This window comes from Lagenorhynchus albirostris, chromosome 18 (assembly GCF_949774975.1).
Source record: "Lagenorhynchus albirostris chromosome 18, mLagAlb1.1, whole genome shotgun sequence".
NCBI classification, from domain to species: domain Eukaryota; kingdom Metazoa; phylum Chordata; class Mammalia; order Artiodactyla; family Delphinidae; genus Lagenorhynchus; species Lagenorhynchus albirostris.
Genome location: NC_083112.1, coordinates 69694063 through 69707485, shown reverse-complemented (window position 1 = coordinate 69707485; position 13423 = coordinate 69694063). Strand labels below are relative to the sequence as shown.

Genomic DNA, 13423 nt, shown 5'->3' with positions numbered 1-13423 from the left:
ATGCTTCTTTTGACCTCTCTTGATTTCTTGTTACACCATTTTAAAGCTTATTATTTTTAACAGGCTAAGTTAAAATACATTAGATGAATTTCATTAACCAATTGTTTAGGGAAGACATATATTCCATAATATGTGGCAACTTGAAATTCCAATTAGATGGACTTACCCTACTGCGCACAGGCACACACACACACATCAAACAAACAACCCCACCTATGTTTTTGGTAATCAGCCCTACTTGCTGGTTTCTTTTTCCCCTGTAAGCTTGTTTATTGGTTAAAATTATGACAAGATTTATTTTTGTAAGTGACTGAGATTTCAGTAAATGTGTATCTCTGTTTTGTTTTTTTACATGAGTTATCGATAAGGGCATTTATCCCTATGAATGGATGTCAAAATACTTTCTTCTAATATATGTTTAGACGTATTGCAGAGGGGTCCTTGTTATTTGTGATTTAGTTAGATCATTTCCTCTGTGTCTGGTCTGACCTGTTGCATGGAACGAGGACAGCACTGATGAACTGCATGTTGTAGGACCTGTGTATCAAGAACCATTGGTGTGTATTAATCTACATACAAAGAGTTTGTCTGCATTGTACAGTTTCTGTGTTGAATATCATTTGTTGTATTCATAAATACAACATATTGAATAAAATATTTATATGACGGCATATTCAAAAACATTGAACAACTTTATGTAATGAAATGGCATTGCATCACCCACATAGAGAAATGTCATGTAAATAAGTTTGGTAAACTCATTTTCCCCCTTTACCATGCCAAAGAAAATTTTAGCTCTTTGATGATACCTCTCTTGCTATTTTTCCAGGATAAGACTCCACCATTTTCTCCCCTCAAAAACTGTTTGCTGTTTTAAGTAAGTGCAATCTGTCACCTTTGGTGTTCTGTACAGTAAATCTGATGGAATTCATTTGTATTTAGAGAACACCACATGTTCTGTACCTCCATGTACATATGTCGATCTTATCAACTCTTTCCAATATCACATTCCTTTTGCATCCATATCTGGTGTGAGAGGGTTATGTCTACTGATTTGTTATGGTAGCTGTTCCATTCATTCCTCAACAACGCTCTGGAATGTTCATTGTTTTGATATTTCAGGTGACGTCATTTTATTTTCCTGTAAGTTTGCTTTCTAAAATACTTTGCTACAACTTTACTTGGAAAAATTATAGAAGAGATGCAAATGGTTCAGCCTATATAAAGAGTAAAATGGAACTGAGCGTCATGTCATTACAAATCTTGGAGAATTTAGAGATTCGTGCTCTAAATGTTCCCTTGCCCTGAGTGTTTGGGGTAAGGGCTGGCTTCAAGATGGGCCCACAAGACTGCTGCAGTCCGTCTAATTGTTTGCCTCTTGGAGAGTAAGAAGAGTTTCTTTATCACACCTGGCCAGTTGCTTAATGAATGCCTAAAGCACTACAACAGTCTGCTGTTTTCAGGATGACCAACATCAGATTTGGTTCTTTTTTAAAAAACAACAAGAAAAAAACTTCTCTCTTTTTAAGTTAGACATGTATCACTTCATTTAAAGTTTTCTCCCTAATATTAGAGTGAGAGTTAACATTTGAAGGAGAGACCAGATTGACTAAGAAATCCATTTTAGAAGGAATTGAAAATCATTAAAAATTATTTTCAATGTTATTTCAGAACAAGACTATACCCAGGGCAAGCTTTTGAGCTAAACGCAGGCATATCAAACTCCAGGTGTGAAGAGTATTACTTTGGAGTGAAATACATTTCATAGTGTAGCTCTCTTAGCTTACAAAGTGGCACACAGGGCCTGCTGACTCTCTCGAATACTCAGTAGGGTTTCAAAGGTTTGATAGTGAATCTGCAAACAAAGACTGAGTTATGTTTTTGTTTTTACCTGGTTTTCTCTATCATTTGGTCTAATTCCCACGTTGTGTTTGCATTTGAGGTCGTGGAGGCCATTCCTTCCAATGCGCGGTAGGAATCTAGATTAGCTCAGAGTCCAGGAAGACAACAGGATATAGTGATTCTCTTAGATCTTAGGACATTAGTAGAATCTTATTAAAAAGTCCTTTATGGAAGAATTCCTCAGTGATGGTTAGCCAAGCAAGCAGGGTTGGTGCCAACACCATCTGCAAACTTGTCACATCTTTCCCAGTGGACATTAATCCCACCATAACTGCCGACCAACTTGAACAAGCCAACAAAATTTGCATATTTTCCCTCCACCTATTACAAGTTTGTTCTTGCCCTGCCTTTTATTTGAAGAGGGAGTTTTTATCTTAGTAATGGAATCAAAAGTCAAAGTACAAAATAACATTTAAGAAGGTTAGAATCTATGTCTTTACATGTAACTATGTTTATTTTTCTCCAACTTAAACATGTAAATTAAATCACTTCTTAATAGATCTATTGATGTTTCATTGCTAGAGACAAAACCACACATAAAAACACGCACAAGAACTGTTATAGCAGACAGAAAGAGGTAAAAAGAAAATATTTCTGTTTTAAAAGAAAAATATTCATTAGAGTTTAGGTACCATGTGACTTATGCTATAATTCAGCTTTGGTTCAATAATTCATGGCTAAATGAACCACAGAATATAGCTGACTATAATAGATTTTGTCAAAAAATTTGGACAAATCACATTCTGAACTTTATAATAAAGTAATTTCTCCATATTTAAACTTCTTAAAGAGCATAAATGCTGAGGACATTTTTCTTACATGAAAATATAAAAAGAGCAGCATTCTTGCTGAAGGGATAACAAATATAGAGAATGAGAAGAAACATAAGACACACCTAGGGTAACGTGATGAGACAGGAAACTAAGGGCCGTACCAGTAGAGCAGGATGGCAAACTACTGCTTAGCTGCAAGCCAAATACAGCTTGCAATCTGTTTCTTATGGCCCAGGAGCTCAGAATGAGGTTTTTTTATTTTTTCCATTTTAAAGTATTAAACGTGAACAGACAAGAATCTTCTATAGAGATGTATGTGACCCACAGTCTAAAATATTTACTATCTGGTCCTTTATAGAAAGCAGGGTTCTGCAAGAGGGGAAACTGAAAGTCATTTGTATTATGATGGCTGGATAAGGTAATGAATTCCAATGTTTGTGCATCATCACATAAGGCATCAAAATTGCAACTGAACAATGATAACAGATTTGTTTGAGGCTTAAAGTGTTTAGATAGAGGAGAGGAAAGAGTACAATCTATCATTTCTTGACTCCTTATGGTCCCCTCACTTTATAAAAACTGATATATCAATTGACATACTTAATAATAGAGATACAGTTTACATGGTTGCATTCCTTAATCTCAGGATAGAGATGACAATTTTATAAATCTCTTCAAGTATGAGAACACTATTAGTACTATAAAAATCAGCATCAGTTAAATTTTCTCTTAAATAATTTTCAATATCAAATTTTTAAGTAACTCAGCAGATACATATTTTCCTTACCTTTGGTGATTTGACTTAGAAAAGTCCAAGCCACGACTCTAGAATATTTACATCATCAAGTAAAATTTCCAAGCAAAAATTTTCATCTTAAACAATATGGAAATGATTTTGTTACATTATTCTAGGATTTTACAAAATATAAATCACATTTAGAAAAAAAGTGGGGTTTTTATTAGCTCTAAATAATTAAAGGTTGCCTAAACTAATGTGTATAAGTAGACTTAACTGTAAATATGTAAGGGAAGTCCAAATTATTGTACATTTTCATAATGCAATGTGAATTTCATACAGAGCAGAATTTCACCATTAAGAAAATAAACATTTTGTTCTTATTATTGAGTGAATATTTGTAATTTCTATTTCAGCCATTTCTGGATTTTTTAAAAATCCTCTGAGCTTTTGAGACTTTTTATTATAGTATCTCTTCTTGATTTCTTTGCATGTCCCTACTTTTCCAGTAAGTCGTGTATCCTTATAAATAAGAATCTTTTAAGAGAAGTGAATGTGTATTTCAGGCCCATCATATATCTAACTATATGTTGTCTTTTTAAAAGGCAAGTTACCATGGAGTAAACAGTAAAAAAAACCGTATTTCTTGTATATGTAACCCTTGCCCAGTTTTTAAAAATGTTCTAGAAACAGAAAATAGATACCCCTGAATAAAAATTCATTTTGGGGGTTAATCCTCAGTAGGCAAATATATACTGACACAGAATATAAGCAACTTATGTCACCATTTATTAAAAATGTCAAATTTTGCATTTTTCATATCTTCCTTAATCTTAAGAGTCTTTTTTGGAGTTTATTTTTAATTTTTTTAAAAGATTTTTTTTTTTGATGTGGACCATTTGTAAAGTGTTTACTGAAGTTGTTACAATATTGCTTCTGTTTTATGTTTTGTTTTTTTTTTTGTTTGGTTTTGTTTTGTTTTTTGGCCATGAGACGTGGGATCTTAGCTCCCCGACCAGGGATTGAACCTGCACCCCCTGCATTGGAAGGTGAAGACTTAACCACTGGACCGCCAGGGAAGTCCCTTTTGTGAATTTAAAGTGGGACTAGACAAATGACAAATGACTTAATGGCTAAAATGACCAGTTTTTTTTTTTTTTCAAAAGCACTGGTTATGTAGTTTCTGCCTGCTCCCCTAGCCCATGTGTGTTTGTATACCACATACCTCATGTCTCCATAGGAAATACTGGCAAAATATGGTCAATGGATTTATGTGAGGATATATCTTCTCCTTAGACTCCAATATGGTCTTTCTTGTATAGGGGTGTGCATTTCTAACAACCGTGTAACTCAGGGTTTCTCAGCTCAGGCACCACTGATACTTGAAGTCAGATAATTCTTTGCTGTGGGAGGTTGTCCTGCACCAGAGGATGTTTGCAGCATCCCTGGCCTCCACCCACTAGATGCCCACAGCACGCCCTCCCACCCCACCCAGTGGGACAATGAAAATTGTCTGTAGACATTGCCAAATGTCTTCTGGGTGGTAAAGTTGCCCTTGTTGAGAACCACTGATGTAAATTAAGGTAGAAAAAAATTTTTCTGGCATTATTTACATCAGAATTTGCTTAACTCATCTTTAATGGGTACCCAGATTTCACTGAGGCATTCAGAAATAGAAAAACATACAATGGTCTGTTTGACCTGTCCTAGGGATGATTATATATGGTTCCCTCTGCATTTATATGTTCTAATGGCCTAGAAAAATAAGAATCCAGTTCTCTGCCATGGATTATTAAGGATATTCTGTGCCGAGCCAGATTTCACATGCATTTCCGTTCCATCCATCCCAGCATTCACAGTTTCCACAGCTACAGATTCCATTCCCTGCAATAAAGTACACAGGGGAGTCGTTATCATGATCGAAAGTCACCAAGTTAAAATATGTTATTCTAAACCACAGCAGTTCATAATCAAGACCATTTCATTCATCCTCTGCAGATTTTCTTATTCTGTTCTGTAGCCATCTTACCATTATCTTGTTTAGCAGCGATGGGAAATGTGATTTTTCACATAATTAATGGCATCTGCTTGATGCTACCATCTGTGTATCATCTAATAGTGACCATCCTGTGTCACTCCAGGTGGCTTCCATGTCATAATTTTGTTTTCCTGTAGAGAGCAAGTTATGTCTGACTTATGAATAAATGCTAAAAACCATAAAGTCTCCTGACATAGAATGAGGTAAGCTGAGGAATCAGCTAGAAGAGAAGCCTTGTGCCACAGGGACGGACAGACAGTGAATGTCTAGCTTAATGACATACACAAGCATTCATCTTTTACCTTCAACTAGAAACAAGGAGAACAAACATAACGTGTCTCCCTTTCCCCTGTAACTTGTTCAAGCAGATGTATTTTATAACCAATTATCAGGATTCAATAACTTGGGAGAGCAGTAGCTATGACACTGCTAAGTCTCCCTCATCCCCGCAACACACACACCCCACTCCTTGCAGCCAACCAATACATCAATCGTCTTTGAATTAGTGGTACCTGGGTCCTGTTTAAAATAATACTCCATTCCCTACACCAGGCTCAAAGTAAAATGGTTGTCCAGACGATTATTTTCTCTTTTCAACATATAACTGCATATGTGTGAGTTGAGGGCGTGGTTACTTTTGTCGGCCAATGCCCACTCCCCTTCTGCGGTGACTTCCTGTGAATAGTGGGTCTTGATTACACAGACGCTCTCCTGCCCAGCTGTCTACGGCAGTACGTGGTGGGTATCATCTGTCTTTATTGCCAGCTGTGACATAGAACAGTTAGGGTAGGTTGATACTGCACCTGTGCAAATGAGACCATCATGTTTGTCGCAGTCCCTGTCATCACAGTCGCAGAATTCTCCCGAAATATACCATTCTTCGGCAGAACAAATGCACTTCCCACAGTGACAAGAACCTGAAATCACAAAGGGCACTACTTGCTGTCACCACTTAACTAAAGGTTTCCGTCTAGAACAGAATATCATCAGTGCAGCGACAACAGACTTCTAATAACCTATCCTCCAAAGGGAAAAGTTTATTGAAATAGCCGGTCGCTCAGAGGGGAGCCTGACTTACTGTAATTCGTAAAGGTTATCCAGGAAAGGCTTCATTATGGATCTAGACAGTTGCAATTAGCCTTGAGCAAATGTTCCATGGCCCAGCCTGGTTGAAATGTCAGTGAGAGCAGAATGTGGTTGATTCTTATAGATGGCCTTCCAAAAAAGGTATTCAAAAATAGATGTTTTTATTTTCTGAATTGAATCATGCTTTAAAGGTGCTTGTTTTTAAAGGAATTGAATAGCAAGTTCTAATAAGAGGGGATGCATTTATTAATAAAAGAAATACTAAATTATTGTGCTTACAATTCTGGATTTTTGTTTACATGATTTTCTTAAAATACGGACACACCTGTATATTGGGTAGCTCTTTTATTTATTTATTTATTTTTTGTGATACGCGGGCCTCTCACTGTTGTGGCCTCTCCCGTTGCAGAGCACAGGCTCCGGATGCGCAGGCTCAGCGGCCATGGCTCACGGGCCCAGCCGCTCCGCGGCATGTGGGATCTTCCCAGACCGGGGCACGAACCCGTGTCCCCTGCAACGGCAGGCGGACTCTCAACCACTGCGCCACCAGGGAAGCCCTTGGGTAGCTCTTTAAAGTGCTAAAAATACACACATAATAACTCATGTATATTCAACTTATCAGATTTCATTCTCAGGATTTCCTGCCATAATCAAGGATAGCTCTAATCTCCCCAAAATGTTCATCTTTTATGAGGCTCTAGGTCCAACCACCTTTTCCATTACTTTACACATCCCCTCTTTTTAATTAATTATTTAATTAATGTCACTAATTAAAAAATTCCTCTAGTTATTAAAAACATTTTGGTTTGCTGAGAAATAATTTTATTATTTAAATATGTTTAAAAGAAGAGAAAATATATGGATTAAATGGTGTCACAAAGGGAAGAAAGCTCTCACAGTCTAAATGTCTTCATCTGATGGCCCATAAAACCCCACATGGCAAAATTACGTCTACAACCACAGTAAAGACACCTTTAAAATTTAAAGGAAAACACATAAAAAGGACTTTCCCTTCCTTCTATTTCCTTGGACGGGTTAGTCTTTCCAAACATGCTTTCCTTCTACTGAAAGATGCTTATCACTAAATTGTTCTGGTCAAAAATCACCTTAAGAGATTGTGAAGTAGAAAAAAGTACTTTGACCTATTTAACAAAATTCCAGACTCGGTAAGTTCAAAATTTGTCGGAGAGGGGCAGGAATCAATCATTAGTGCCTCTAGGAAGCACAGTGCTTAAAAAATGAGTTAACAAACTGAGTGAGTAAAGTGGCTAGAGAAAAGGATTTCCTCATACCATGGAATCAGGAAAGGATCTGTATAAACGTATCTCGAGCATTAAGCACTATGTGGTATTTCATATCATGGAAATGACTATCTGCATTTTAGTGGCAAAAATCCCCAATGGCCAAGTTAAACCTTCCACATTCCTTGTCATGTGGAAAGTAAGGGAGTACTAGTTATGTGCTCAGAGCTGGGTTTACCTTTGTTAAGTCCTTGCTTAAGCACAGCATGATTTCATTTAGTCTTGACTTGCCTTCCTGAGGGTCTTGGTTGCTTTGCATTTTCTTGAGTAAAATCTAGACAACTTTCAGTTCTGATGAGTGACTGACAGCCTGATGGTTGCTTAGGAACCAGTGAGCGAGGCCTTCCGGCTCAGTCTGTGAGGAAGGCTGGCTCCCTCTCGGTCTCATTCAGGTACAGTGTTACCTTATTTTAGAGATTTATCCTAGTTTTAAAGATTTCTTTCAAATTTCTAGGCATGGAAGTGTTCACCATTCAACTGCTCATTTAGTAAATGGTTAGCAACATATCTGCAAAAAAAACCCCAAAAAACAAAAAAACAACTTGGGACATTTCATTGAAATTTCCTCAGAAAGCACCATATTTCGTGCTTTATTTCCATGAGTAATTACTGGAAGAACTGGATTGTTTTCAGTTGTTTCTAAAATAGTATTTCCTTTGCATTCCAAAATTATTTCTACAAAGCAGCAGAAGTAAATGACTTTATCTGTCCATGATAGTCACATCTTATGCCTAGGATATTTTTTTTGTATTTTGTCACAATTCATGAAAACATCTCACATTTCATTTTTAAACTTAACCTCTGGCCTTGGAACTATTTTAATTACTGCTCTTGCTTCTGGAATGCTTAGCTTCAGTCTATAGCAAAGTATTTTCCTAAAACTGGTAAGCTCAGCTAAAGTTAATATGGTATCATGGAGAGACCATTTGACAAATAAATTCCAGTTCCAAAAGTCTACTAGTCACTGAAATACTTAAAGTGAAAAATGGGGACTGATTTTTGTATGTGCTATGAAAAAGTAGCTTTTCTCAGTCAGCGTTTTCCCAGCTGTGTTGTTCTTTACTGTTTGTGTCTCTCAGAGGTAGGAAGTTCTTCTGCTTGTGAAACTAGGAATAGCATGTAATAGTAACACATCGTGATCATTATTAGGACCTCTTATAGCAGCGCCTTGGTTGTAAAGTGCTGTTTTCATCAGTAACTGGGGGTCAAACTGCCCATCTCTAGAAAGGGAAAAACTTAGGCAAAGGATTCTATCAGTCAGGCACAGGCCACATGACTGCCAAGAGGGGAGCAATTGTTCAGCTCAGCTGGCCGGGCTCCACTCACACCCATGAGACCCAGTCCAGCTATAGGGAGAAGCTGGCTCATCTTGGCAGGATCTCTAGGGTACTAAGTTCACGACCACAATATCACTGACCCATTTATTGTCTTTCTTAGTATAAGGACCCTAAAGAGTGCTCTGATCTCCCTTCTGTGCTTCCCACTGGCTTCCATTCCTCGGGAATCAGCCACATTTTCTCATTTGTCTTCAGAGCATCCTTAGGACACAAGAAGGGGAAAGAAATGAAATTCTTCTGCCTTCAAAGATGAGAAAATGAAAGTACATCAGTTAACCTAAGATTCCTATCTGATTCAATCTACTCTTGTACCTACCTACCTGTGATGCCTCTCCCGGGGAAAAAAAACAAAAACAAAAAAAACTTTCATATAGTTTCAAAAAATGAGTTGTGTGTCCTACAGATCTGCCCCAACAGCCATATCGGTGAGGCAACTAGAGCATGGAGTGAAGACTGGTTTTTGAACCATGACTTTCACCCTTTCTCTTTTCCAGAGATGGAGAACGGGTCGGGTGGAGGGGAGGGATAGGTGGTGGAGGTACCGTGGACTTAATCTGGACGATGCATTACTTGAGTATCAACGTAAGAGTGTAAGGGGTCATTGAGAGACATGCAGTTAATCATTGTCACACAAAAGCATCTTTAAGGATATCAGAGTGGATCACCTAGATCTGGGTTGAAGTTATCAGGGTAAGAAGGTTATTGTGTATTCTTGGATCCAAATAAATAAATCCCCAAACAAACAGCCTATAAATTATATCACATATTCCGCAAAGGTAGCTAAGTTTAGGGGAGACCTGGCTCTGAGATCATCTCTGGTTATTCCCGCAAACAACTGAGTATAAGGGCGAGGCACCTTTGTTAGCTGCCCCATTAACAGAGTCGGACTTTCTTTTTCATCCATCAAGCCTGACAAAATGCTGCAACCCGACATCCCAGCAGGCAGATTTCACTATTGTACTAACTCTTCCATCTGTTATGAGGGTCACGACAATGTGTATCTTGTTTTAAATTTTTCTATGGAGTGATTTATTGTCTTGGCTATAAATTTGTAAAGAAATAAAATGCTATTTCTTCATCGTCTCCTGAGGTGACAGCTTTATTCACAGCTCCTGGGGAGCACACATTTCAGCCTCGTTTTTTTCTGCTGGAAACACTCAGCCGGGTCTAGGCTGCTAAGTGCTGTGCCCTGGGGATCTCAGGCCCACTACTCACACCTGCCCCGTGATCGGAGAAAGAAAAAGACTCGATTCCCTTTGTGAAAATCGGGGTGAGGGGTTTTCATTTACAAATTTGAGGACAAAGTACATGGCATTCTGGCAAGTCCATGAGATGTATCCAGAAATACATGGCCCCAGTTTAAATAACTCAGAAGGGATTTCCTTCTCTGCCACCATGTTGAAGACCCTTAGTCTATGGCCCCAGTTTACATAACTTGGAAGGGATTTAATAGTCCAGCATGGATTCTTCCAGAATAGAAGAGAAGAAAGGAGCCCACAGCCAGCTGCTGCCAACACTAGGCATGCCAGTATCATCACTAACAGCAATCTCAAAACGTACAGCCTCGAGGCAGGTTTTACATTTCCTTCCGAGTTTAAAACTCTCTACCCGTTGAAGGATAAAAAATAGTTTAGACAAATATGCTGTCAACTCTTCATTGATACATGGATATATTTCCCACCACCCAAAGCAAACAATTTGAAAAGGCATTAACTAGAGAGATTTTCTTGTTCTGTTTTGTTTCATTTTGAGGAAATGCCTTTGGGCCAATATTTAGTCAACCTATTTTTTTTTTTTTTTTTACATTTTCTACATTTATGAGGCTAAAAAATGAGTCACTCTCCTATGAATGTAATGACTTTAATAAGAATGTTTATTTCTTGAAAAGGGACAACTCCTCCTTCGGAATTAAATTCAGTTTGGGCAATGACAGAGTGCTATTCACTAGTCCAGTGAGCATGGTTTTGTGTTTTCTTCCAGTACCCGCAACTGGACATAACTTAGCCAAGACCTGCTTAGGGACACTGTTAATGATGTGATAGTGTGTCTAGTAAACAGACACACACACAATTGCTGGTTTTTAAAATAAATATAAAGAAGCACACAAATTTTTTAATATGAATGGGTTTCTTCATTCAGTAGAGTTTATACGAAAAGCTAATACCCTTATTCTAAGGATAATGCCATTATGGAAAACCAACTAAAAGTACCTAAACTTTGTGATGCTGTGTTTGGACCTATGCTCAAAAAAATCCAATTCAGACAAATTAGTCATTCTCGGTACTCTTTTATACCCTCCATTCTGATCTGATAGCATTTTTTTCTTCTTTCCTGTTTCATCTTTGAAGGTTAATTCCATCCCTACCTCCTTCCGTTTTCTTTATTAATCTCTTCCTCCTCAGTTCCTTCCCTTTGTCTTCCTTTTAACCTCTCTTTCCTCCTTTTTGTTTCTCCCAACAGAGCCTGAACCCAAAACAAAGTGTTTCCAGGAGCTGAGGCCCCCCCGAGAACCAAACTGGTACGAGATTTGTTCGGGACTTGGAATTAGATTGAATTTAACGGGAGAACAAACTGGGTACACAGTGATTGCTTTAAACTCGTTTGAGAGCCACTGCATTAGGTTGAGGGCATGGCCTCCTTGCCTGAACAATGAAAACACAAATTCAGGGTTCCTGGAAACGAAGAACATTGTTTTCTATTGAAATGATCATGCTTGTATCAATTTTCAGCCTTCCTCCCCGCACCCTATGTGGTCACATCATCCATCAGATTTTATCTTTGCAATTGTGTGAAGAAGCCCCCTTCAACCTGGCAGCACCAGCCTTGAGAGAGAGGTGAAGCAACAGCCACTGTTTAGGGGCACATCTCCGAGGCACATCCTGTTTCTGAGGGCTCCTCCATTGGTATTAAGAGATTCCCTTTCTTCCCTGTGTCTTCTTCAGAAAGATATTTACCTGCTAATCCTGCCCCAGGGTAGGTGTTTCAAGGTAAGTGCAACTTCAGCTAGAGCCTTGCCCTGTCTGAAAGGGGCGGGGGGCGGGGGGGCGTGGGGGGGCATCATCTGTTCTGCAAGGAGGCTAGTGAGCTGAAGAAGAGAGCTGGGAAGCTCCAGGACATCTAGTTCCCTGCAGGGCAGCTCCGGAAAATTTAGTGAGAATCCGTGCACTTCCAGAATCTTCCTAGGTGTTTTCCTAGCCACTAGCAAAGAGGAATGTGACAGCCTCCTAGATGGGCCCATAGGCACTGTGAGAGCAGGATTTTAAAGTCTCTTGGAGAATTTATACAGAAGCATCAACATCAAGATAGCTAAAATTCAATCTATTAATTAGTATTCTTTCTCTGCTCAGGAAAAAAAACCCTGTTCTGCCCTTTTGGGGCTGGGGAAGGGGCACTGGTGGGGTGGCTTTTCTTCTAGAATCTGTTTCTGCAGTAAATGTTTGATTGAGTTAGCGGCTCCTATTCAATCAACTTGAAGATTATAACCACTTTGAAGGTTTAATTTTTTTTTATATTAGATTACACATGTGTGATTGGAAAATTGGTGATTTTCAGACCAAAGAAAATTATACCAGAACTTTGGGACGCGTGTACTTTTTTTTTCTTTTTGCGGTACGCAGGCCTCTCACTGTTGTGGCCTCTCCCACTGTGGAGCACAGGCCCCGGACGCGCAGGCTCAGCGGCCACGGCTCACAGGCCCAGCCGCTCCGCGGCATGTGGGATCTTCCCGGACCGGGGCTCGAACCCGTGTCCCCTGCATCGGCAGGCGGACTCTCAACCACTGTGCCACCAGGGAAGCCCAGACCCGAGTACTTTTTCCTTCCCTTTTTATGAAATGAAATATGTAGTCTCCTTTTATAGCCTCACATCCCTAACCCTCCCCTCCTCCACACACATCTACATATTTAGCCTCTGAAATTCCCAAAGCCTATTTGTTGGCAGTTTAGACGCTTGTGATCACTTCTCTGCGATTCTTGACTGCGCCATTTCGCAGGTGAACCCAACAATTATCCTTTTGCCTTTTTGGCCCATTCAGTGCCCGGTCTATCTTGCTGGTTTTCTTCTTTATACAATCATCAATTCTTTTTATTCAGCAGTGACGCTGAACATAGCAAGTGCCCAGGGATCTTTTCACATGAAACCTGTTTCATGCATTTCATTTTCTCAGGCCCTGAACTTCATTTGGCAACTTTTTTTTTTAATTATTTTATTATCTCTGGCATTTTCATTTATAGTGGCATTTATTTAGATCC

At 38.9% G+C, this 13423-nt stretch overlaps 1 protein-coding gene across 5 annotated transcripts in view; it reads right to left on the bottom strand.

Moving 5' to 3' along the window:
* ITGBL1 (integrin subunit beta like 1) overlaps window positions 1–13423 on the bottom strand; it is a 312879-nt gene that overhangs the window by 89203 nt on the left and 210253 nt on the right. For 4 of the 5 annotated variants that reach the window (XM_060129219.1, XM_060129216.1, XM_060129218.1 and 1 more), the window contains exons 10-12: window positions 6253–6366; window positions 5215–5295; window positions 1892–1985 (exon numbers count right to left, since the gene is read on the bottom strand). In XM_060129219.1, the coding sequence (XP_059985202.1) occupies window positions 1892–1985; window positions 5215–5295; window positions 6253–6366 (289 nt within the window). Of the gene's footprint in view, window positions 1–1891; window positions 1986–4350; window positions 5296–6252; window positions 6367–13423 lie in introns of those variants that run through there. The other variant, XM_060129220.1, reaches the window with a different exon arrangement.